Raw genomic sequence first — 27,099 nt, 5'->3', positions numbered from 1 at the left:
CAATTATGCACAAGTGTGTGTTCATTAAACCCTGCTAGCCTGGAGTTCACAGCTGCTCTAATTGCCTGAGGCCTTGATAAGGCATCCTGATGTATGCAACCCTGCCAGTCATAGCCTGTAGTTCAGAGCTCCCAGCCATAGTTCTGTGTGCAAACTTGTGCTGTCCCAGCTTCCTGGACCCTGTCTTGCCTCAGTCCCCGGTGTGTTCCTAAACCCTGGATTATCCTTGTCGGTGTCTCCAGTCCTCTCCTGGTGTCCCAGTACAGCGTCTTGTCCTGGATGAGTCCTGGTCACCCGTGTCTGGCTCTTTGTATCAGTTCCTGGTCCCTGGATATCTGGTCAAGTGTTTCCTTGTGTCAGCGCTGCTGCAGTCCACCTTCCATCTGTAATCCTTTACATCTCTCAGATAAGTCAGGGTTCACCCTGCATTCATTTTACTCCCTGCATACCTGCAATTCCACCTGCATTGAGTTATATTGTGCACGGCCTGGGTGGTACGGCCCCAGGTGGTTGTTCACCCTCTGTGTCACGGATTAGGAGTAACTTTATTATTTGTATTCAATCCCTGCGTATTGTGCTACCATTGTTACCGGTGCTGTCCATTTTGTTATTGTGTGTCATCTCCTGAGCATTGTTGCATTGTTGCTCCTCTCCCTTACTACCCCACGGCGAACATTGAATGGGTGCGGACAAGGATTACCAACATGAGGACAGTCTTCAAAAAGGAGCTGAACAAAATAGAGGCATCCAGGAAATCAGGGGCTGCTAGAGACCAAGTTTATGTGCCCAGGCTCTGATACTATGATCTGCTGGCATTCACAGTGGACCAAGAGCTGCCGAGGGACTCCATCGGCAATATGACTGCGGCCAAGGCTGCCCCATGTGCCACACCTCGCCCCCCTGAACTTCCTCAGGAAATCCTTGCTGGCACAGTAAGTACACAGATTACACACATTCTAATTATTTATTGAAAATTAAGATATAAAGTACAGTACAAAGGTAGCTTGTCATAGCAATTTAGCAGATCATGTCATCCTGCCAATCCACTGCGCCTACACCCTTAAAGTACTGCAAGTACTCCTCTCTGGTAAATTTTGCACCCATAGTAGCATTTCTTGTATTTAGATTGGTCTCCAAGCATGTTAAACCTACTGGCTCCTCAACTGTTTCACTGTCATCCATGCTTGAAACATTGGGGTGTGCAGACTGTGTTTTTCTGCGTAGATAGTTGTGCAGCACACAACAGGCCATAACTACCTTGTCTATTTTATCTAGCCGCAGACTTTTGGCACTATGAAAAATCCTAATGTATTTTCAACCACTCGCCTAGCTCGTGACAGGCGGTAATTAAGCGTCCTTTGTGGGTAGGGTTTTACAACATTAGTGTGCAAAGCAAAGGCGTCGTCAGCCCCAAAAACAAAGTTTAAACCATGCACATTCTGTGTCCGCTCTGGTAAATGAAGTCCATTGCTTTTAAGTTTGTCATGGAACATGGTCTTTTCCAAAACCCCACCATCAGATACCCTGCCATTTTTGCCAATGTCCACAAAGATGAATTCATATTTGGCATTGGCAATAGCCATTAAAACAATGCTAAAGAAGCCCTTATAATTGTAGATAAAAGAGCCACTATTAGCTGGGGGCATGATGCAGATATGCTTTCCATCGATGGCACCACCACAATTGGGGAAATTCCAAAGATCCTTGAAATCTTGGGCAATAGCTTGCCACTCCTCAGTAGTGGTAGGGAACTGAAATATAGAAGGGATGGCTCAGTACGTACAATCGGCCAATAAGATTTGGCCATCTTATTGATCAAGTGACTCTTGATCAATAAGATCAATGAGATGGCCAAATCTTATTGGCCAATTGTACGTACTGAGCCATCCCTGCGTTCATTAAAAAATTCACAACTGATGTGTGCATACACTAGGGGTAAAAATCTTAAGGATTACCTGGTGAAGAACGATGTGGTCGACACGGTGTCAACAAAAGTTCCCACATTTTTGAGCACCCCTAAATTAGGATGTATCAAGTGCAGTGGCTGCACTACATGCAGCTACATGTCCACTGGCGATACATTGTCATCCCTATTCGGGTAAACCATTTAAATTTAGACAACGTGTCTCGTGCACATCTAGTTATGTTGTATATTTGATCAGTTGCCCGTGCGGCCAACATTACGTTGGCAACACCATCAGGGCATTTAAGGAAAGGGCTGCTGCCCATCGGTCAGCCATAAAACATGCATTATTATCGGGCACGAGTGACCAACTCGTACCCCGGCATTTTGCCAGCGCGAGACACTCTGGGTGACATTTTATGGGATGAGATTTGGACTCCCTCTCGGATCAACAGGTTGTGGGGATGTTTAGGGGATGTTTAGGCTGAACCGCAATAACCTGTTGGACTTATATGAGCAGGTGAGAGATGATTTGGACCTTTTTGGGGGAGGCAACTATGCAGTGTCTGGGCTGCAGAAATTAATGTGTACCCTCTACTATTTGGCCACAGGCTCCACTCAGTCTGTGACCTCATGGTCCTTGGGGGTATCACAGCCCACTTTCTCTAAGCATTTTACTCAAGTGTTACTTACTTTAAAGAAGTTGTAGCGGACATACATCGGATTCCCACGTTCTGAGTTGGAGTGGCAGGACCACAAGGTGGCTTTCTATAGACTCTCAGCATTCCCTCACGTGCTGGGAGCTATAGACTGCACACACATTGGGATTAGGGCACCGCACGTGCGGGGAGACGTCTATGTCAATCGGCGTGGGCGGCACTCTTTGAACGTTCAGGTGGTATGTGATGCTCATCTCAAAATCTTAAGTGTTGTAGCAGGCTTTCCTGGGAACTGCCATGACGCCTATATTCTGAGGCACTCAGCCCTCTGCAACCGATTCAACCAACAACAAATGCCAGAGGGCTGGCTACTTGGTAAGTACATTTTTACATATTACCCTCTCTGTCCTTATTTGTACCTGCTCAAATGTGTGTGTTTCCAGTTTCACAAGCATATTGCTCATGTCCCAGTGTCTCCTGTTTGCACAATGCACATACCTTACCAAATAAGGCAATAACTTCCTATCTGTGTTTTAGGTGACTCAGGATATGGGTGTGTTTCCTGGCTCATGACACCTTTGCGCTCCTCAGAGGACCCTGCACAGCACCGGTATAATGAATCCCATATTGCAACCTGCAATGTGGTGGAGCGTACATTTGGCGTATTGAAAAGTAGATTCCGGTGTTTGGACCGGTCATCGGGTACGCTGCTTTACCACCCAGCAAAAGTAGTGATGATCGTCCAGGCTTGCTGCATGTTACACAACATAGCCCTGTCCCAACCTGCCTATGTGGAGGAGGAACATGCAGCAGTCATGCAGGAAGCCCAACCTACCACACCTCGGGTAGTGAGGGGTACGCAGAGGGGGAATCTGGTGCGTACACAAATCATCAGGCGTTACTTTTCTGGTAAGCACATGTGCCCTGTATTCCAACATGTACCTTTGCTGTAAGTGTACTCATAAACAAATTATTTAGCAATACCATCTGTTTCCACCCACATTTAGCCTAATACACAGAGCCCAACTGATGCAGCTGGTGGTGCTGACCTATCCCTTGCTGTAATCAACCTTGTAAGTACATTTGTAACATGTATGAATTAAGTTTGCTCTAAAACATGGCTCACCTGGTGTTGTGGAACTACACGTGCCAGCATGCCCTGACACACAATAACCATTACAGTCCAAACAATGAGTGCCAGAGCTTGCTGGAATATGTAGTTCCACAACCTTTGACGGGCTAGAAGTTACCCAACACTACTTTTCAGCAATCCCATTGTCATATACCATTACACTATGTCATATTTCACACAATTGTTTTAAAAATAATACACAGACAAAATGGTATGCGTTTAGACATTTTTACTGCAGTATAGTATGTCCTGCATTTTTGTCACTCAAACATTCGAACTGTCGGGGGATGTAACAAGATGTATTGCATATTAGATGCAAATTAAAAATGTATAAAAAATATGAACTATTTTCTCCCACCATCAGGCCACCCTAAACCACTTCTTGAAGCTGCACCCAGGCCACGCTGGGTCCTAATACTCCGACGGGGTGGGGAAGTGGGGGAGCCACTTACTGGGGTGCTAGATACACTACTCAGTGTAGATGCTGCTGCACCTATGACATTGCCTTCCATCTGCTGAAGTTGTGCCTGCATACCTATTAAGGCATTGGTCTGCGCTGTGCACGATTGGCTAAGTGCAGCTATACTTTGCGCAAGGCTGCCAATATGGCTATTCTGTTCCCTTACAGCAGAAGTAAGATCTGCAAAACGGGTGTCAATGCTATTAGCCATGCACACATGAGTACCTACACCAACCCGTACACTCCTTGAAATTTTTCTTAATTGAAGAAAAGTGTGACGCATGTACCCCTGGATGTTCCCTATTTGCAGGCTTTGGGAGGCCATAAATTGAATTTGTTTCTCCTTGAAATTTACCAAGGAGTTAGCTACTTGTGCAGCAGAAGCTGCTGTATGGGGTGTGTTTGTGGGTGGGTTGGGAGTCACCCCACTTGGGGGAAGATCACTCTGTGATGACGTCTGTATTTCCTCCTCAGCCGCAAAGGTCTCCACGGGTTCGAGAATTATGTCCATTTCGTCCAACATCATCATAGAGGATTCTGTTGGTTGTGTTCCTAGTTGTACAGTACCTGTGGATACAGATGAAGAGGTAAGTACTGATGCATATATGGGCCAGTCTCTCTTCAGTACTGTTTTTGAAAGGGCTTGAGATGCTGAACGCACATACCTGGGGTATTATGTACTTACACATGTACCCCGATACTGCATGTAACATTGACATTAATAATAAGTGAGATGGCTAGGTCAGATTACATTCATTTCCGTTGAGCAGCAGGAGATGAATGTAGTGTGATATTGTTGATGTGATATGAGTGTGTGTACTGTATGTGTAATGGCCTGTTTTTTGTTCATTTACCTGCTTCCACAGATTCTGCTCCAACGGGCCTTCTTTTCTTTGATGCGTGAGCACTTCGGGGCGGACAATCTGTGAAAGAAGAGATGGGCAGCCATTATCTACCTTGCAATGGATAAGCATTTATGCCAAAAATGCATTGAAATGACATTACTGGACAATACTTCCTTTGGTTAAGGACTACATTATTTAGTCCCCACATTATTTGACATATGTTTTTCACCTGAATTTTTTGTTAGATTATTATTAAACTATTTGAAACATTACAACTGGTGGATAATCTGTGGTATGTAGGCATGGCAGCTAAACCACCAGTACACCAATGTTTTTTGGGTCACATACATGTTAAGCTGCTAGAAATAATGTTAAAGTGTTGATCAATATCAGCAGTTGTGGAACTACAAGGCCCAGCATTATGACCAATTTGAAATTAGGGGCATGCAATTTTTTGTGCTTGACCTTGCTGGGCTATGTAGTTCCACAGCAGCACTTTACTTAGCATAACAATACAAGTGAACATTACAGTTTGAAAACATTGCCATGTATGTTTAAGATTGCATGTGGTCACACTTACCAGCTCTGGATGGCGTTGGCGGCCTATCGGTATCCGCGACGTGCATGCCAGGCAGGACCTCAGGGGGTATGATTCTTTTGAGCTTGACCTCATAGGACGTGTAGCAGACAGTTGTGGGGCTTCCTCCGCCAGTCTTGGTGGCCTCCTCCAACTCCATGGCCATTTTACTTTTGAGCTGCCTCTTGATGTTGTTGAACCTCTTCTTGACATTTCTGAGCAGGCGCTTGTGCTGACTTACAGCGTTCACCGCCTGGGTGATGTCCTTCCACATAGCCCTTTTCCGCTGTGCAGTGGTCTTGTGGTGACTTTTCCCCAGTAACCGGTCAAACACGGGTATGATAGCCCGGACAAGCGCAGCATTTTCCTCGTAGGAGAATCTGACCTTTCGGCCACTTTTTGTGCGGCCAGCTTCTACCTTTTCCTCATTTTCTACTCCAGCCATGTACCCCTCCTCCTCCATGCCAGTGTCTTCCTCCTCCTCACCTCCATCTTCCTCCACCTCTGACATGTGGCCCTCCTGCAGCTGCTCTGGGGTATGAAATAGGTCCTGGGTATAGGATGGGGATGCCAGCGGATCCTCCACCTCCTCCTGCTGGGGCTGGTCCGCCAGGGCATGGTCTGGGGCTGGCCTTGCTGTGGCCATGCTGCCTGCCACACTGCTGCCACTCCCTGTAATGGAGGACGACCTCAGCAGTCCTCTGCTGCCTCTCCCACTTGGCTAACTGCTGCCACTGCTCCCTCTGCCACCAACACCTCTTCCTCTGCTCACACTGCCACTGCTCCTCTCCATGCTCCTTACTTCCTATCAAAGAGTTAAATGGCGCCAGTGCCCCTTTATATAGGGGGTGTGATGCATAATGAAGGGGACAGAGGTGGACCAATAGGTTAGGGGGTTCTTAGCGTCTTGTAAATCGCACTCCGGTTGGTCCAAAACTCGCACATGACCGGCGGAAGAAATCGCACTAAAAAAATGTGCATTTATCTCATCCCATAGAATGTCACCCTCTCTCTCTTCTTTGAAATATAGAATTATTGAACAAATCCCTCCACTGAAACGGGGTGGAAACAGGGGACTCAAGTTGTGTCAGGCGGAGAGTCGGTGGATCTTCCGTCTTGACACCATGCCTCCCCGGGGTTTGAATGAGCATTCCGTGTTGACTCAGTTCTTATAAAGAATGGGATGTAACAGTTTACACATTACATCTTTTGTATCACTTCCAGTGTCTGTAATTTGTTTCATTTTGAAAAGTACCTTAATCCATTCCCAACTGTGTCATTAGACCTCTGAGGAGGAAGTAAAAGGGGAATTATTTTTGCATTAGACAAACTCCCGTTGGACCTAGCGGTCCATTATAGGACCCGTATTGCAGGAAGGGTGTACTGCCTTTTCACTTTTATTCATTTCATGTTTTTCACTTTTTTGTCACTTTAAGTATAATGAATTAGCTAAGGGCATCTTTCGGACAGGTGATCGGGAAGGAGATGCAATTTTGGTACTTATGTAATATCTGGGCTCCCGTTTTTCTTATGAGACTGCGTCCGCTCGCCACGCTTCGGGCACGGTGGCTCGCTGCGCTCGCCACACTATATAAAATCAACTCCATGCGTAGTTGGATAGTAGGGTTATGAAAAAATGGGGTGCATTTAACATGGGAGCCCAGATAATACATAAGTACCGCAATTTTTTATGAATCTTTACAGGTATTTTTATATGGTGTTTGTAGTAATGTTTTTGTGCGTTGCAGATCAGTGATCCCCTTCACAGGCTTATCGGCTTCCTTCCATCAGGTGACGTCATGTTACAGCCCTTGGCGGGACGCCGGGGGCCGCATGAATGGAGGAGATTGGCATAAAGGTATGTGGTTTTGTGTTGATAACTTGTCTCTTGCACCTTGATAAAAAAAACCACAGGGGTTTGAAACGTCGGATTCCTAACCCAAGGTCTCCATTTGCTGCTTTACATTGAGTGCCGCCGTCCACAAACCTCTGCATTCACCTGCACCCGCCAGGTGCACGTTACGGAGGGCACCCCACATCTACAAATTTTAAGTTGGAGTGCCGCATCTATGAAAATTGATATATATAATTTTTTTTTTTAAGTTCCTGGCTTACCCTGATTTCCTTAGTTGCCTTTTATCCTCCTCCATTATGCTGCTCTTTGCTTTAAAGCTTTGAGCTAAAAGCAATAATACCAGATCAATTGCACATATATAATAAAGCATAATGTACTCCTCCAGCAAATGCTGTCTCAGGAGTCTTACTGGTCTGCTGAGCGTTGCCAAATAGACTTGTAGTCCTTGCTCCCTGTCGGCGTACGCTTCGCCAGGACCAGGTCCTGACGAAGCTCCTAGGCGAAGCGTACGCCGACTGTACACTTTGTGGCTTCACCCCCTGCTCCCCCACCCCACTTTGAATGTATTTTGATCTGTTTCTCTCCTTAGCGGCGCAGCAAGTGGCTCTCGCATATACGAGTCTACCCGGCAGACACTCGCGGTGTGTGACATCCACACAGCGACTGTTTGTCTCCCGGCGAGCCGGCTGTGATTACGGCATCCACGCCGCCGCATAGTGTGCTATCAACAGGCGGCACAGTAGTGTATGGATCGGGCTGCCGCATCTCAGGCACCCTGTGGCTATAATTTATATCACTAGGCAGAAATCATTGGCCAGTGGAAACCACATTAAAATATGTGGTTTCCACTGGCCAATGATTTCAGCTAAATATATAGCCAAAGTGTCATACACACTGTTCCCTCCAGGCAGCTTACAAGCAAGATCGTTTTCCCTGATTTTGACCTGGTGATTATTATAATCTGTGTAAAAAATTGCGGATGCATGCCGGTTACAATACCTGGACCATCCAACATTTTTCCAGCCATTCTAGATAGCACAACTTTAGGTGATTACCATCTAAATGCCGTTTATATAAGGACATTTGTGTAGAAATATAGAAGACTGGTAATATCTGAATTAACCAGCACCAAGTAACAGATCAAAACATTACACGAATAAATAATAAAGTTTATAAAAAAAAACTCATATTGGACAGGGGGGTCCCACGTCGTGAGGATTTAATTATCCTTTTTAATTACATGTCAATGTATGTATGTGTGTATATGTATTGTGTCTTTTCGCTTAATTTTACAAGTACCAATTAAAAGTTAAATTTTATTCATTTCTCTTTTGGTGCACCGCAGAGACATTCTTCTGTTGTTTTTTGTCTCTTCAAAAATCATCATTTTTTGCTCTAAATTTGTGTCCAGTGGTAGCACACACTTGTTGTAATGATATATGTTCCTAAATTACAAAAACGTAAGGGGTCACCCAAACTCGACTAAAATCTTACTTTCCTGTGCGATTAACACCCCCCTCTTTGTGTGTCATTAATTGGGGACCCCCTCAATAAAGTGGTTCCCCCCAGGCTTCCCTCATTCAGTGCTGAAGCCCAGGCTGTCCCTGGGTGGTTGACGCTGCGCTAATACGTGTACACAATAAATAAAAAAGCATTGCTTTTTACAGGTGATCCACAAGTCCCAGCATGCGGGGCATTAATTGTCCCCCTTGGACTTGTAGTTCACCTGTAAAAAGAATGTTGACATAAAAACACACATATGTAAAAGTATAACTTTATTACATACACATTAATTATTTTTACAACAGCATACTTACCATTCCAGGCTCCAGCGGTGGCTCTCTCCCCTGCAGGGGTGAGATGGCTTCCTCCGCAGTAATGCTATAGAAGCACTCCATGGAGATGCCTACAGCCAATCAGGGCTGAGTGTATCTAAAGCAAAATGACAGCGGGGAATCATGCTGTCATTACTGCAGAGGAAGCCACCTGACCCCGAAGTCAGTGCAAGGTGAGCCAGCTCACCCCCGCAGGCAGTGCAGGGTGATGTGCAGAGGAGAGCCATTGCTGGAGCCTGGAATGGTAAGTACGCTGGTGTAAATATAAAGTATATGTATGTAATAAAGTTATACTTTTGTCTCTGTTTCAACACTCTTTTTACAGGTGAACAAGTCCAAGGGGGACAATTAATGCCCCACATGCTGGGACTTGTGGATCACCTGTAAAAAGCAATGCTTTTTTATTTAATGTTTTAATCAGCCCAGCGTCAACCACCCAGGGACAGCCCGGGCTTCAGCACTGGATGAGTGAAGGCTGGGGGGAAAACACTTTGAGGTGGTCCCCACTCCCCCAGGTACCCCGTACAGGGCTGACCAGCCACGGTGCGCATGGTACGGCCGGTGGAACTTCCGTAAAAAATGTCTCACGGCTGTGGCATGACACCGCAGGCTGTTGGAGCCCGTGCTGGTTCCACAATACGGGGGACCCCCATTTCTTATGGAACCAGGACTGGTCCAAGAGTCCGGGGCTTGTTTCAAAAATACAGGAGAACCCTTTTCTTTCTGTTTCCCATACTTTTGGAATCAGCTCCAGCTCAATGAGCCCGGGGGCTGGTTATGCTCAGTAGGGGGGACCCCACAACATTTTTTTTTTACTAAAAACTGCACACTTTCATGTCTAAATTTTTTTTTTAAATTGCACATTATCATTTACTAAAAATCGCACAATTTTCATTACTAAAAACCATACTTCATGCGATTTTAAAACAGGACTAAAAATTGCACCCTATTACATTTTGCCCCTGGTCAGTCCACATAAATGGGGTAATGCCTGCATCAATTACTGAAGATGTAAAAGAGTGGGAAACATGATTCATATCTATGCGAGAGTAGGAGCAGTGCAGAGCAGAAAAAAATGGTGTGTGAGACCAGGCTGCATCAAGTTCTCTGCTGGGGTTCTTTCCATTCACTCAGCATGCATTGTGCATTTGGAGCCGTAGCAGGGCTACCCAAGGCACTCCCACTGTACCCTCTCAGTATTGACAGATACAGCTTCTGGCATCTGCACTACTACAGCACAGGCTGTGTAACAAATATACTCATTAGGGCATTATACTACTCTGGCGTAAAAGGTATAAGTACTACTGTGGTGTAACATGAACTGGAGGCTCTGAAGTGTGGTGTCCTGTGTATAAGGAACGCTACTGTGGCATAATGTTTATAAGGAATACTACAGTGGTGTAACCTAAATAGGGGGCTCTATTTAGTGGCGTCACATGTAAAAGGAGCTCTAATGTGAGATGTACAGTGTATAAGGGGTTTACGGTGTCGCATAACATGTATAAGGAGTACTACTATGTGGTGTAACATGTATAAGGACATGCATTCAGAATTTCTGACATGATGGTTATTGTCTTGTCTTTATGTTCTGATTTTAGTGTTATGTTAAGTATAAGTAAAACAAACATTGTATTGGAAGCAGGTTTTAGTCGCTCTTCATATGGGCATAGATCAAATCCAAAAATATAAAAATGTATGGAGAAATACTTCCCTTAACTCTAGGGATAGTGGCTCCTGTTGATATTTCCTTTTTCTTAATCCTCCTTTCTCCTCTCAGGTGAGTTGAGGAATATGTGAAAGAAAATACATATATATACAATGTACTATATCCTTCCTCTTGATATTGGAAATATTAGTCGGAAAACATTTGATGGGTCTTTTGGGTAATGTAAATGCGTACCCAACTCACTGTTAAAAGTGCATAAGTAAATATATCAAGGTATCTTTCTACTGGGTGACGCACCCATACTCACGATGTATTCCGCTGTGTGAAGCTTACACATTTTTCTTTTCCTCTTATGTCTCCATTAAAAAAGGTTTTTATTGGCATACACAACAGTAAAAAATTGTATTAAAAATATTCATCAAAAAAGTCCTGTTTGAACCACAGTGCGGAATCAGATGTGATAATGTGGAGTCAACACCCCCAAATGGTATTCCGGATCCAGATGGTAGTGGACTGACACATATACACTCACCCGATCCCGGTCGCAGTCCTCCAGTAGGTACACATTCAGATCTGAGTCAACATGTTTTGAGACAGAATGTCTCTTCGCCAGGGCTCAGATCATTGTCTGCAGATTTCTCTTTTATGTTAATGCTCCTCCCACTTCCGGTTTCCCAAAACCGGAAGTACAGGCAGTGATTAAACATTTTATATAAAACAGCCAGATGTACAACTAATTGTTCCTCTCATATTGTGTTAACAAGGGCTCCTATTTTGGGCTGTTGTTTATTAGTGTCGCTGTCCTTCGTTCTTGCGGCACGGCTCCGTGATCTCCCGGCCCCCTATGACATTACTTCCGGTGTGTCTCAGTCGCATGGTCTAGAAGATGTAACTTCCGGCCGTGTGTGACATCATTTTTCGGTACATTCTTGGCCGCGTGTTCTAGATGGTCTAACTTCCGGCCGCATGTGACATCATTTCCAGTAACTTCAGGCCGCATGTTCCTGGAAGTATGTCTGCCGGATTCCATGTCCCTTGAGAACGGAGGTTGTTGATTTTTTTGTTTCCGCCTTTTTGTCTTGTCCATCTACAATATTTGATGCCTTCATCCTTTATTCTGTTCTTATAATATATTTCACCTAAGAGTGTATAAAGTGCCGATGTCTTTTTCTCTAAAACATAATAATATGTGTATTAAAAATAAGTAAAATATTCCTAAAACACAAATAAAAATAAACAGACCATGAAGTGAATTTATAAAGTGAATTTAACTGATAGATTATAAGAACCGATTCAATTCGAAGTCTTGGTTGAGACCTAAAGGGTTGACCGTTTTAAATTTGTAGATTAGTTTAATTTCCGTTTTGGCTAATCTTTTTTTCTATATTACGGTCTCTCCAATTAGCTATAATTTTTTGTATTCCCAAGAATATTTTTATTGAGTTGATGGAGCAGCTATGTTTTTCCTTAAAATGGTTTGAACTGCGACCGGGATTGGGTGAGTGTCTATGTGTCAGTCCACTACCATCTGGATCCGGAATACCATTTGGGGGTGTTGACTCCACATTATCACCATCTGATTCCTCACTGTGGTTCAAACAGGACTTTTTTGATGAATATTTTAAATTCGATTTTTTTTTACTGTTATGTATACCAATAAAAAAGTGGAAAAGAAACCTTTGTAAGCTTCACACAGCGGAATACATCGTGAGTACGGGTGCGTCACCCAGTAGAAAGATACCTTGATATATTTACTTATCCACTTTTTATAGTGAGTTGGGTACGCATTTACATTACCCAAAAGACCCATTAAATGTTTTCAGACTAATATTTCCAATATCAAGAGGAAGGATATAATACATTGTATATATATGTATTTTCGGTACTTCTGTACTTTCACGGCGCCAGCATGGCGCCGCGCGTCAGAGTCCCCTTGCGGGGCTCGCTTCGCTCGCCCACGCTGCGGGCTCGGTGGCTCGCTACACTCGCCACGCTAATTAAAATCAACTCCATGCCAACATGGATAGTGGAGGTATGAACTATCCATGTTGGCATGGCGTTAACTTAGTTTATTTTACTTAGTTAGTGGCGAGCGTAACCCGGAAGTACGCGCGGCGCCATGCTGGCGCCGTGAAAGTAAAGAAGTACCGTATTTTCTTTCACATATTCCTCAACTCACCTGAGAGGAGAAAGGAGGATTCAGAAAAAGGAAATATCAACAGGAGCCACTATCCCTAGAGTTAAGGGAAGTATTTCTCCATACATTTTTTATATTTTTGGATTTGATCTATGCCCATATGAAGAGCGCCTAAAACCTGAGTTCCATTTGTCTATATTGTGTTTCTATTGGGGGGTCCCCAGGGTTACTCAGAAGGGCGAACCTCAAATTACCGAGCGCCACGTTAACCTTCATACCAATCTGTTCTACTAATTGTATTGGAAGCATTTTAAAATCGACTAATACAGTGCCATGTATGCCAGGTTTTGGTGATGCAGATTTACTAGGATTTATGGTCTTATTTTTTAATTTGTATGCATCAGTGATGTTTTCTGTTTCTATAAACAGCAAATTTCATCAAATGATCATGTTCTAACAACAGTCTATCTACGTACAGTAATTATGCTCTTTGAATCTACAGTATACCATCTGGGAAGTATACAGTACGTTTTTGTTCCCCTCCTGTTTGTGCCCCTACTCTCTTCTCTTCATTTAGCCAGCCAACCTTTGGCCTAACCTGGATGAAACAATATTGTGAGGGGGTCAAAATTACTGGACTGGAAATTTTTGTTATTAAGGTTAAAATACTGTAGGGGAAAAAAAGACCCAAAGTGTTATTTTTTCCCTCATGCAGGTGACATTATGTGTGCTTTTTTCCCCTGTAAGGGAGGGACAATGTTTGTCCGCCTATATGGTGGGGGGAGTCACAGCAACATGAGCTTGTTTCGGGTGCTATGCCTCTGGTAGTGTGCAACTGTGGCTGTATCTGAATATGAAACGCTACACTTTGCACATGCAGACATTGTGATTTTTTGACAAAACATACCAAAACCCAAGGGAGAATAGCAATGCACATTGCAATTAGTTGCAAATCATAGAACAAATGTGAAAAAGCTAGCAAAACCATATACATGTAGTCAGTTTATTACAGCTCACATAATCAGTTCTGTATTGTACAGTGCAAATATTTGGTGAATTGTTTTTAATGATGTTTCTGTCCAGCTGTTTCCAAGTTGCAATACTAGTGCCACAGTTTTGGGGGCTCTTCTGCCACTCTACTTTTAAACAAAGTTATTTCATCCAAATGCATCATGGGTACATCTCGGATCACCTCTGCCAAATTTTCATGCAGTAAGGGGAAAATTACAACATTTAGTGCTGGGCGTTCCCCGGAGAACCTAGAAAAGAAAGAATTCAGACTAAATGTATCTTGTACAAATTTACACCGTACTCAGCAAGTGAACCTTTAATGCAGAACTAGATATTTATCAAAAAACCCTGTGAACTAAGTGTAACCCTTCCTTACCCAAAGGTAATATAATGGGCTAATATTTTATGGATAGTGCCTTCACCCAAGCTAGTATTTAAAATCCCTCATTCTATATACTTAGGTCTGTTTGGGAAATCCTAATTCACCACTAATTAAAAGTACTATTAGTAATTAAAATACATACAATATTACATACAGTAGGCAGAACTTTATTTTGTATTGTATTTTGGGTACTTATGTATTATCTGGGCTCCCATGTTAAATGCACCCCATTTTTCATACCCCTACTATCCAACTATGCATGGAGTTGATTTTATATAGTGTGGCGAGCGCAGCGAGCCACCGTGCCCGAAGCGCGGCGAGCGCAGCGAGCCCCGCAAGGGGACACGGTCTCATAAGAAAAACGGGAGCCCAGATATTACATAAGTACCGTATTTTGTACTTGTTTCTTCGATACTTCTGTAGTTTCACGGCGCCGGAAGTGCAGAGGCTCGCGTGCCGCTCTAGCTATGAAACTTGGCAGCCTGCCAGAGGCTCTGTTTCACTGTGCGCGTGCCGCTCTAGCTCTGTCTGACTAAGCTTGTGCCGCTCTAGCTGTACGTAAACAGCGTAGTGGCCGGCCAGCAGCAGCGCTGCCCAGGCGCTGACAGGTCAATGTCACTGTGGCACTTGTAGTTCCACAGTGAAATAGGCAGCGCCTGGGCACCGCTGACAACGGGGGTATGTTAAAGTGGACACCCCGGCACAGCGATGCCGGGGCTTCTAAACTGTACGCGAGATTCAGACGCAACTGCGTCTGAATCTCGAGTCACATAGATAGCCGCTAAGAAGCCTGAAACCCACCCTCAGTGCCACTAGTGGACGCCACAGCTGTGGACCGTGTAAATCCCACTATCCACACCCATCCGAAGCGTGGCGAGCGGCGGCGGTACGCGTCCTACGACCTTTTCATACCCCCACTATCCACGTCGGCGTGGAGTTGAGAATAGATTAGTGTGGCGAGCGAAGCGAGCCACCGAGCCCCAAGCGTGGCGAGCGCAGCGAGCCCCGCGAGGGAACGCGGATACCTTCACAGCTATCCGCGTCCCCTGGCGGGCTTCAAAGGTGTCAGCGTCCGCTCGCCACGCTTCGGGCTCGGTGCGTGGCGAGCGGACGCTGACACCTGTGAAGCCCGCCAGGGGACGCGGATAGCTGTGAAGGTATCCGCGTCCACTCGCCACGCTTCGGGCTCGGTGGCTCGCTGCGCTCGCCACACTAATCTATTCTCAACTCCACGCCGAAGTGGATAGTGGGGGTATGAAAAGGTCGTAGGACGCGTACCGCTTGCGGGGCTCGCCACGCTTCGGGTGGGCGTGGATAGTGGGATTTACACGGTCCACAGCTGTGGCGTCCACTAGTGGCACTGAGGGTGGGTTTCAATAGTGTTCCCCTAGGGCCACGTCTGAATCCAGGCTTTCCGGCTTCTTAGCGGCTATCTATGTGACTCGAGATTCAGACGCAGTTGCGTCTGAATCTTGCGTACAGTTTAGAAGCCCCGGCATCGCTGTGCCGGGGTGTCCACTTTAACATATCCCCGTTGTCAGCGGTGCCCGTTGTCAGCACCTGGGCAGCGCTGCTGCTGCTGGCCGGCCGCTACGCTGTTTACGTACAGCTAGAGCGGCACAAGCTCAGTCAGACAGAGCTAGAGCGGCACGCGCACAGTGAAACAGAGCCTCTGGCAGGCTGCCAAGTTTCATAGCTAGAGCGGCACGCGAGCCTCTGCACTTCCGGCGCCGTGAAACTACAGAAGTACCGTTTCTTCTTTCCTTTTGACAGTATAAGCAACATAAATAACACTTGAACTTCAAAAAAGGTAAACACTAGTATATTTAATTAAATTACATAAAAACATACACTACTAATACTACTACTCACTGTTCCTCTCCCCGGTATTTAGCACCACTTTTGCTCTGCATAATTTTCTCCTGGAAAGAGGATACATCTGGGTGTTTGTGTCCTTCTGTTCTTCAGTTTCTGCACAGTACCTGTATTTCAGTGTATTCTGTCTGGATTCATTCAGCCTGCACTTAGGCTTCAATCATTGTGTGTGAAACACAGGTACCATGCAGACACTGAAGAACAGAAGGACACAAACACCCAAATGTATCCTCTTTCCAGGAGAAAATGATGCAGAGCAAAAGTGGTGCTAAATACCGGGGAGAGGAAGAGTGTATGAGAGAGAGAAATACGACCACAAAGGTTTCCTGAAAAGCCAGTGACACTTGTATTTGAACACGCTCATAGAACAGTGGTGGGATACCACTAAAAACAGTACACCTTTTAATATTGGGGTGCCGTCCTGTCTCCATGTGGTGAAGGGAGTCTAATTTGTTACTAATAAAATACTACACTAGGAGGCGCCCATCTCATTCTTTTTCAGATTTACATGTACAGGGTTTCTGGGAACAGCAACCCATAGGAGAGGAGCTGCCGCCCTAAAAAGGAGGGGAAGTGTTTTTGAAGGCTAACACAGGACTGTGTAACTTTAATGACCTATAGATCCACAATTGGGACATTGTCAGCGCTAGTACCACTTCATTATATAATATATATATATATATATATACATATACACACACACACACACACACACACACACATATACACATACACACACATATATACACACACACAGTATATATAGATTTGCATGCAAAAAAATAGTCGCTCTCAAGGTTATTTACCCAGGTACTCTTAGTATCATTGTGCATAGTTGGGGCCCTTAGTTAGAGGTGATAGCCAATGTCCTGCAGACTATGGGGTAAATTTACCAAGATGGGAGTTCTATTGAAGATGGGATGTTGCCGATTGTAACCAATCTGAGTATATTTATTATCTTCCAGAAGGTGCTAAATTAATAAGTAATCTGATTGGTTGCTATGGGCAACATCCCATCTTCAACAGAACTCCCATCTTAGAAAATGAACACCTAAGTGTAATATACAAATACTATCCACAACGGTTTCTGTTGGACCTGTATCCTTCCTTTTTTTTAACCTTTTGGGCTGCTCTAGTAAATATGCACAAAGTTCATCTTCTTAGGATCTTTTTAGGGCTAGAGTGGAAGCGGAAAGGTCCCCGAAAATCTGTAGATCTCCCAGGATAGCACACGATAGAACACGTTCCTTTATATGGAAATAGTGGAACATCATCAGTGTGTCCCGTGGGGCCTCTTTTGGCTTTCGGTACACGGTGTACATGGTCCAGTAGAAAGTCTGAAATATGAACTGTCAGTAGAAGCTTTGTGAACAGGACAGTTACATATTCCACAAGGCGATCAATGCAGACAGATCCGGAATGCCTCGAATTTTAATACCCTACGGACTCGATGGCTCACTTGATAACATCGACTCCACACAGACGTGGATTGTGGGGGTATGAACAGGTCGGGGTGAAGCGTAACGCGTCCCCTCGCCACGCTTCAGGCTGGCATGGATAGTGGGGGTTTGAAAAGGAGGTATTTGCCAGTATGTAACATGGAGCACTCGCAAATGCCTCCTTTATTGTGCATGAGACGCACTTGCGCCCACACCCCCCCTTTGTGCACAAGATGCACGTGCTACCGAACCCCCTCACCTCGTCTCCCTGAAATGGACACGGGCAGACAGATGGAGCGCCTCTCCGCCGGCGCCCACATGATCCCCTCTCTGCCGGTGTCCGCCAGCGCAGGGGATCTGGCAGTTACCGGCGCTGTGTGAGAGGCGCTCACTAGGCTTGCCAGTTACAGACCTGCAGCTCCCAGGGATACGACTACGCAGGGCTGGCGCAGAGTCTCTATGCTAACTACGCTAGGCAGCTGTTGGGCTGCCGCGGAGTCACTATGCTAACTACGCTAGGCAGCCGTTGGGCTACGCTGACAATGTAGCTTAGCTTACGCTGAAAAAGTAGCGTAGCCAGGCGCTGTGGTAAGTACCCACTTTACAAATATCTGGCAGATCATCTGGTCAGAATGAAAATCCGGTAATGAATAAGAGTAAATCGACCATTTGCTCTCAAACACTGGAAAATGGACACAACCGGTCATTCAGACAATTTTTTTGTTCTATTTTCAGTGTTTGGGAGCAAATGGTCGATTGTTATTTGCTCTCATCCACTACCAGATTCTCATTCCAACCCGCCAAATCTGGCATACAAACTTGTAAGAAAAATAAACTAGGATTACAGTTAAAAAGTTAGTCCCACCCTAGAATAATTTTTTAAATAACAGCTTATTTTACAGCTGAACATTACATCTCAGCATTTTACATACCTTTGTAGAATACCAAGCTGTAAGCTCTTACAAGCGGTTAGAGTCTCTCCAGTGAATAGATGGCACATGACTAGCTCTTGACACTTGTAGACAAATGACATAACTGCATCATTCTGGAAGCTTCCATTGCGAGAAATAATGCACAGACGCAGGAGGGATGAACAGTGACTAAGGGCGAGGAAGAACTTCTCATTAGCTGGAAAATATGGCTGCTCCAGTCTGAGAAGGAAAACAAAAATTCCACTAAAAAAAATGGTAACAGCAAATTAAGATAACTCATTTATACAGTTTGCTTATTAAAAAATACAAGTGGTAGCAAGTGCTACACTGAACTAACCCTAAAGGGGGGGAAGGGTTAGGCGGTGGGTAGAGAATGTTTGGTACTATTGTAAGGGGGTGGGTTAGGCTGTGGGCGGGGGAGATAGGGAGGAGTTAAGCCTATTGGTTTACATTATACTGTACATGTTTTTTTCATCAACAGCCTTTATTGAGTTTATGCAATGTAAGTGAACTAAAAAAAAAACACATAAATGGAAAGGGATACAGAAAGGAAAAAATAGAATTGAGCAGGGAATCATATCACAAATAGCATAAAATATACATACATCTAACAAAATGTATTACTACAAACAAAACATGTTGCTCAGGTAACATGCAAACTTAAGAATTGTTTCAAGGGCTCTCAAGGAGCATCAAGGCACCCCATCAATAAGACATTTGTTCATTTAAACCATTTTGCTAATGGGGAGGAGGCAGAAAAGGAGTAAGTTACCCCTAAGATTTTCATTTGAATAGCATAAAAGATTTTATGTAGAATTCTATAAAAAAAGAACTGGGGAGAACGTGAATTTCCATTTCTGTGCAATGATAGCTCTATCAACTATCAGGATATGCCACAAATATATGTCTGTTTCAGGAAGGTCACACGGGTAGAGGTGAAAGAGTGATTCCTGAAAAAGGAACTATAAGAATGAAAGGGCCATATTGTATGTAACTTGGCTGGGGTAAAATATAATCTACTGATGTAGTCACGCTCATGGCTACATCGCGGCCGCTAGTGCCATTTGGTGCAATGAGTCATACATGTGACTCAGGGATGCCAGCCAATGTAATCATAATTGGCTGTGGGTAGGACTATGACATGCACCTTCCAGCATGCGGCACGATGCAGTCTAGATGAGAGTGGCTGCATCTGTATGAAGCAATTTAAACTGCATCTCCAAGTGATTGTTACATTTGGAAAATTGAGGAGACTCCCATTGCTGGGCTGTAAATGTCATCAATATTTCCAAAACTGAATTACTTATATTCCCACCAGCTAAGAACAGATACCATCCAGAGATCTCCATCACTGTTGACAACTCGACAATCTACCCTATCCCACAAGCTTATTTGCCTTGGAGTCATCCTCGACTCTGAACAGTCCCTTGTTCCCCACATTCAATCTGTCACCAAATCATGTTACATGCATCTAAAAAACAGATCCGTTCCTGCTCCCTCCGTTCTGTACTATGAGATGGGCGCTCCCGCGGCATCTCATAGTACAGTACAAAAAGTATGTGCTGCACATACGATGTAAAGCTAGTACAAAAAGTATTGCATTGCATGCACAAGGCATGCGATGCGATACGATGTATACTTTAAAAGTACAGAACGGAAGCCCAGAATGGAGCGTGCATGGGCTCCTTATCTCACACAAGACACTACTAAATCTATTATCCATGCACTCATTATATCCCGCATTGATTATTGCAATAGTCTCCGAACTGGTCTTCCCAAAAACAGACTCTCGCCACTGCAATCCATTTTAAATGCTGCTGCTAGGCTGCTCTTCAAAGCAAGATGCTCATCATCTGCTGATCCGCTCTGCCAGTCCCTCCATTGGTTACCTGTGTTTTACTGTACTCAATATAAAACCCTTCTACTAGCATATACCTATGTTCAAATATTCTGTAAAGCGCTGCGGAATATGTATGCGTATCTATAAGAAACTGTTAATAAATAAATTAACCATACTGCACCAGCTTATATCTCTTTACTTATCACAAAATATCTCCCATCTTGACCACTCCGTTCTGCGTCTCTCTTCTGCATGGATCACCAGCTCCCATTCACAATTACAGAACTTTCATCGGGCTGCTCCCACTCTATGGAATGCCCTTCCACGCACAATTAGAATCTCCATTAGCCTCCAAACTTTCAAGCGTTCCCTGAAAACTCACCACTTCAGACAAGCCTATCAATATTTAAGTTCCATACGCATAACCCTCTGAGGAACTTTTGTATTATATAGCTTCCCTTCTGGACCTATTACTGGTGTCTGTCCTTGTGTTTCCCTCCTATGTCCCTATTGAATTGCAGCAGGGCCCTCTTACCTCCAAGTCTGTCTGTTGTTACCCAATTTGTTTTATCTCTATTTACAATTGTAAAGCGCAACGGAATCTGCTGCGTATATAAGAAACTGTAAATAAATAAATATGGTGGTCCTTTTCCGACTGTAACTGTACTACATGTATACATGTTTGAACCTCAAGTAAAACTATCTGGTTATGTGAGATAATAACAACATTTATAACACACAGAAGTTCTTTACAGTCCATTATCAAAATAAAGTCATATGACTATGGTTGAGGATACCGGATATTGGAACCGTAATTTGCTGAGAAACGTATAATAGCAACTTTACTGGCACACAAGTACACAACAATAGTCAAAGGCATTACAAGTGGTACGCAGCGCCGTACATATAGCTTACAATCTTGAAGGAGTAGGAGACAGACAGGTGACATGAGGTGCAGTTAAGGAGACCTGAAGGCAAAAAGTGAGCATGGCAGGGATGGTCAGGACACGAGGCAGCAGATAGAGAGAATGGGCAAATATAGTAGAGGTATAACATACAGTGAGGTAACAGGAAGAAAATATAAGTAAATGGCAGTATTAAAACAGTGGTAAATTCAATATAAAAATAATCTAATTAGATTACACATGTTTCAGGGAGCAGCAGATTATATTTGTAGCAATAAGGGAGCAAAGTGGTCCAGTCGCGTGGGTGGATGATATAGTCAGAGGGGTATCCAGAGTAAGTAGCTAATTGAATGGAGTCTTTAACAGTCAAGAGGCTTGCAAGAAAGCACAGTTCTATGTCTTACCATGTAGCAGGTAGAGTTCCAATGCCAAAAGTATAAACTGGGGACACCCATTATATACAGGGTTACCTGGGTTTAACCCTTATTTTAACTTGGGTTGAATTGCCGGGTTGGTCGACCCAGGATATTCATCGCACCTCAACCTGGGTAAGACTGTCAATAACCCGGGTTGATGTGCAATGTGAAAGGGGTATCAGTGATGTGAATTCTAGTTAATTTTGTTGACTAGTAATTCATTATTTCACTGGCTCTAAAATGCTGCTGAGAGAAGGGATTGGAAACCTAGAACTAGTTTAGACTATTAAATGTACCATAGAGAAGTGGTCTCAAACCTTAATGGGTTGTGAGCTACTTGAGACAAATTAAACCTCCTAAAGAGCTACTAAAATGTAAAAAAAATAATAATAATCTGGTTAATTACGGAAAAATGCCTATTACACATTATGCCACACACCGCAATGCCCCTGACACAATATGCCACACACCACAATGTTTATGACACATTATGGCACACACCATAATGCCACAGACATTTTGACACACACCATAAGGCCCAACATGCCGCACATGGGAATGCCCCTGAAACATTATGCCACACACACCGCAATGCTTCTGACACATTATGCCACACCCCAATGCCCCTGACACATGCCGCACACCATAATGCCCCTGACGCATTATGCCACACATCATAATGCCCCTGACACATTATGCCACACACTGCCATGCCCGACACAATGGGGGAAATTTACCAATATGAAAAACCTAGTTTTTCGTATGGTATTTCCCCTACGACTGCATACGACTGTTTCAGTCGTATGCAAAGTCGTGTTCCGGAGGGGAAATTACAAAGCAGTCATATACGACTGCTTTGTAACCCTCCGATGTCGTATTCATTCGTATTAGCTGGCCATATATACGGCCGCTAATACGAATTTTTCTAGCAGTCTGCATGGATCAGTCAGATCCGTGCAGGCTGCAGAGTGTAAAAAAAAATAGAAAAATAAATAAATATAAAAAAAAAAACCCGGCGTGGGGTCCCCCCCACAGCCGAAACCAGCACCAGGCTGACAGAGCCTGGAGCCGGTAATTAAAAATCAGGGAACCCGACAAATAGGGGTTCCCCGATTTTTAACAACCAGCCCCAGGCTCCTGCTCTGGGGCTGGTTCCCAAAATACGGGGGACAAAATGAGTAGGGGTCCCCCGTATTTTAAGAACCAGCCCCAGGCAAAACCAGCCAGCAGGGTAATGTCACAACCGGGGGGAGACTTTTTATACAAGTCCCCCCGGCCAAAGCATTCATCCCTACCGACCAGTCAGCCTGGCCAGGGGCCCTGGGGGAGTGGGGACCCCCCAATGAAGGGGTCCACCCACTCCAGGACTTAGCTGACCAGGCTGAAGCCTGGTACTGTCCCCAATGCCCCTAGGCGGTGGGCATCGGGCTGATTCAACTGTAAAAAAAAGATTCAACTATTGTTTTTTACTGTGGCACTACAAGTGCTAGCAAGCCTCCCCAGCAAGCTGGGACTTGGAGAACCACAAGTCCCAGCCTGCTGGGCATTAAAGGGCCCGCTGGCACTTGTAGTTCCACAGTTAAAAAAATAGTACACAAAGCACACTGACACAAATTTTAAATAAAAGTTTAATACACACATCACACACACACTGATACTTACCTATCTTGATCCCGTCGGTAGGTCGCTGGCTCTGGTGTCGGCGGCTCCGGGGTCGGCGTCCTGTCTGAAGAAAATCCATGGTGGACCTGTGGAAGGAAATCCTACTCACCAGGTCCTCCATGGATGGTCTTGTGTCTTCTTTTCCAGGGCTTATTTCTTTATCTTCTTTCTTCTTCTTTACGCTGCCGGCAGCTCCCAGGACTTCCAGAGCTTCAGAGATGTTTCCTCCTCAACGTCTGGACTAAGAATGAATTCTAGCCAATCAGGAGCCGACTTTACTGGCTCCTGATTGGCTAGAATTCATTCTTAGTCCAGACGTCGAGGAGGAAACATCTCTGAAGCTCTGAAAGTCCCGGGAGCTGCCGGCAGCGTAAAGAAGAAGAAAGAAGATAAAGAAATAAGCCCTGGAAAAGAAGACAGAAGACACAAGACCATCCATGGAGGACCTGGTGAGTAGGATTTCCTTCAGACAGGACGCCGACCCCGGAGCCACCGACACCGGAGCCAGCGACCTACCGACGGGATCAAGATAGGTAAGTATCAGTGTGTGTGTGATGTGTGTATTAAACTTTTATTTAAAATTTGTGTCAGTGTGTTTTGTGTACTATTTTTTTAACTGTGGAACTACAAGTGCCAGCGGGCCCTTTAATGCCCAGCAGGCTGGGACTTGTGGTTCTCCAAGTCCCAGCTTGCTGGGGAGGCTTGCTGGCACTTGTAGTGCCACAGTAAAAAACAATAGTTTAATCTTTTTTTTTACACCATAATCAGCCCGATGCCCACCGCCCAGGGGCATCGGGGACAGTACCAGGCTTCAGCCTGGTCAGGTAAGTCCTGGAGGGGGGGGGACCCCTTCATTGGGGGGGTCCCCACTCCCCCAGGGCCCCTGGCCAGGCTGACTGGTCGGTAGGGATGAATGCTTTGGCCGGGGGGACTTGCATGACTGGATGTTCTGTAGCAAAAGGCCTAATCTATATCCAAAATCTTTTAATAACGGGACAAGACCATAAGCAATGGTATAAATCAGCTTGAGACGATTTATATTTGGGGCATGTTGGAGTGTCCAGAAAACCCATATGGAAGCCTTTTGTAGGGGAGATATAAGAACAATGGAAGATATTATGATACATGGGAAAGTATTTATAGAATATTGTAACATTTTAAGTAGGTCTCCTACAGTCAATGAAGGATTTAACAATGGCATCAGAATAAGTAAATGGTTTATTGTTTTATCAGCCTTACCGACACAATCGCAGTGAGAATACCTTTGACTGAATGTCATCCATTAAAACAAATCCCATCTGATTTGGAGATATGATTTCAGATAAAAAACTAATCTTGTACCCATAATTTGGCGAAAAATATTTGAGTCCAGCTTTAAAAGTGTTTTTGGAGGGTAGGAATCCAGTTGAATGTGGTCATGACCAGGCTTGGGAATTAAAGTACTATAGGCTTCATTAGAAGAGGAGATGGTGATTTTAGATTCCTATTCAGTAACATCAGCTTTTAAAAGTTCTATTTGCTCTAGAGATAGAGAAAGTAATCTAGAATCTGTGATTCATTTCTCAAGTAACAACGGGTCAGAGGAATACGCTGCGTACAAATATGAGTAAAATTTATGAAAAGTATCAGTGATATTGATTGTTTTAGCCAGCAAAGGAGAGTCATCATTCATCCTAATGGAGCCAACATGGTTCTAGGGTGATATGATATTCATAGTGGCTAGCAAGTGACCCGTTTGATTTCCCCATTTGTAATACCGATTCTTTGTATAATTAAGAAGTGTTTGAGCTTGAGATAGTTGAAAGTCATATAACAAGTTTTTACTTGGGTAGTGTTCCCGCTAGACTGTTTTAGCGGGGCGCTGCGCCCTGCCCCCTGGCAGCGCCCAGCTAAAACAGCCTGCATTGTCCCCTCTGTTGTGACCGGGGAAGCCCGGCGTCGCTGTATTTAGCGATGCCCGGCACTTCACCGGCAGTGTACAGCCGTCCAGGTGGCCAGGATGCACCCCCTGTGCGTGATGTCGCCGGCCGGTCCCGCCCCTTTGCATGACGCCGCCGGCCAGGCCCGCCCCTTTACGTGACGCCGCCGGCCAGGCCCGCCCCTTTTGTGACGTCGGCGGCCCGGGCACGCACAAAACAGTGACGTCGGCGGCCCGGTCCGACCCCCTCCCGCCCTGCCCGCCCTAGTTCCTAGAAGGAACACTACTTGGGTGTAAGCTACATATTTCTCTTCAGTGGAGTCAGAGAGATACGCCATAAAGCAAGATCTCATAGTACCATGAAGAGAATAATATTGACCTTTCATAGCTTTACTTTCTTTAGCAACATAAGAAATTATGTGGCCACGCATCACAGGATATGTTAAGACTGAAAAAGATATGATGGGAATCTCCAGGAATAATGAGGGGGCCCAGAGAATGATAATTGAAAAGATAATACGATAGGTGTGAGCTTCAAAGTCAAATATGTCTCCTATATCTGCCAAAACGAACAAAAAGATATAGTCTATCTGTGAGAATGAAACCCTAAGTGAAAGGTATTCATCCTCAGGTTAAAATAATATCCAAACATCGGTTCAATTTGTTTGCAATAAAAAGTACTTAAAATTATCTATACTCTAGTGCCTACAGTTGGGGAGGGAAGTTTGTCCAAAGTAGGGTCTTTAACAATGTTTAGGTTGCCACCCACTACTAAAGAATTAACTTCACATTGGGCCAACATTTTAATTATTCGATTAAGGAAATCTGGCACCTGGGTAATCAGGCCACAAATATTAAGAATAGTGTATGGGGAATCTCCTATTTTAACATCCAGTAGCAAATATCTACCCTCAGGGTGTAAAACCAAATTTATTATCATAAATGATAACCATTTGGAAAAAAGATTTGCCACCCCACTAGATTTTGTGACAAATGGAGCAGAAACACAATCTGCCAAAAAAGATGCCCTAAGACATTAACTGTCTCCAGCCTTCCAATGAGGTTATCATTAATAATTCCATTAAAATTTAATGATTAAATGAAGGGGCACTTCCCATCCAAGCAAGTCGGAAACCATGCCCTATACTCCATGACATCTCAAAAAATGTACAAGAGATACAACTATACAAAAGTTTGAAAACAAACATTGAATGAAGCTTCAACACTTTTTCTTTTATTTTCCATACCAAACAAACATGGTGAACCCTGGCTGGAAAACCAGGGTCGACCAGGCACACCTTAAACAAATACATTAACAGTAAATTTAAAGCAAGGACAATTAAAAAATTTTGTCTCCACCACATCTTTGTTTAAACCATATGGGGAATAGAGATACAAAAACATTAATGATTATAATTTTGGCAGTGGGATATGGTCACTAGGTCTACAAGCATTAGATTGACACCATTATGTCAACATGCATGAAGGTCGACATGGAATAGCTTGACAGGGTCATTTGGTCGACACAAGTATTAGGTCGATAAGTGGAAGGTCGACAGTCAATGTCGACATGGGGTTTTTCACCTTTTTTGGAGCCAACAGGCGGTATGTCATGCCCTACTATCCACTAGAAATGGCATAGAATAGAAG

The 27,099-nt window shown here is 44.3% G+C and overlaps 1 protein-coding gene and 1 long non-coding RNA gene across 3 annotated transcripts in view; one reads left to right on the top strand and one right to left on the bottom strand.

Annotated features, from left to right (window-relative positions):
* Positions 1–1,892: 1,892 nt before the first annotated feature.
* Positions 1,893–5,256, top strand: LOC146020442 (uncharacterized). The gene is made up of 3 exons (XR_014450794.1): positions 1,893–3,635; positions 4,629–4,741; positions 5,021–5,256. It is a non-coding gene; the product is annotated as an uncharacterized LOC146020442 (long non-coding RNA).
* An 8,802-nt stretch (positions 5,257–14,058) lies between these two features.
* FBXL18 (F-box and leucine rich repeat protein 18) overlaps positions 14,059–27,099 on the bottom strand; it is an 87,043-nt gene continuing 74,002 nt past the window's right edge. For both annotated transcript variants that reach the window (XM_083153572.1, XM_083153571.1), the window contains 2 exons: positions 18,709–18,927; positions 14,059–14,328 (listed from right to left, as the gene is read on the bottom strand). In XM_083153572.1, coding sequence (XP_083009698.1) covers positions 14,172–14,328; positions 18,709–18,927 — 376 coding nt within the window. In that variant the 3' untranslated portion in view covers positions 14,059–14,171. The remainder of the gene's footprint in view (positions 14,329–18,708; positions 18,928–27,099) is intronic.

Source organism: Crinia signifera, chromosome 7 (genome assembly GCF_055691185.1).
Source record: "Crinia signifera chromosome 7, ASM5569118v1, whole genome shotgun sequence".
Lineage (NCBI taxonomy): Eukaryota > Metazoa > Chordata > Amphibia > Anura > Myobatrachidae > Crinia > Crinia signifera.
Note: the sequence above shows the minus strand (reverse complement) of the source record. Positions and strands in the feature narration are given on the sequence as shown.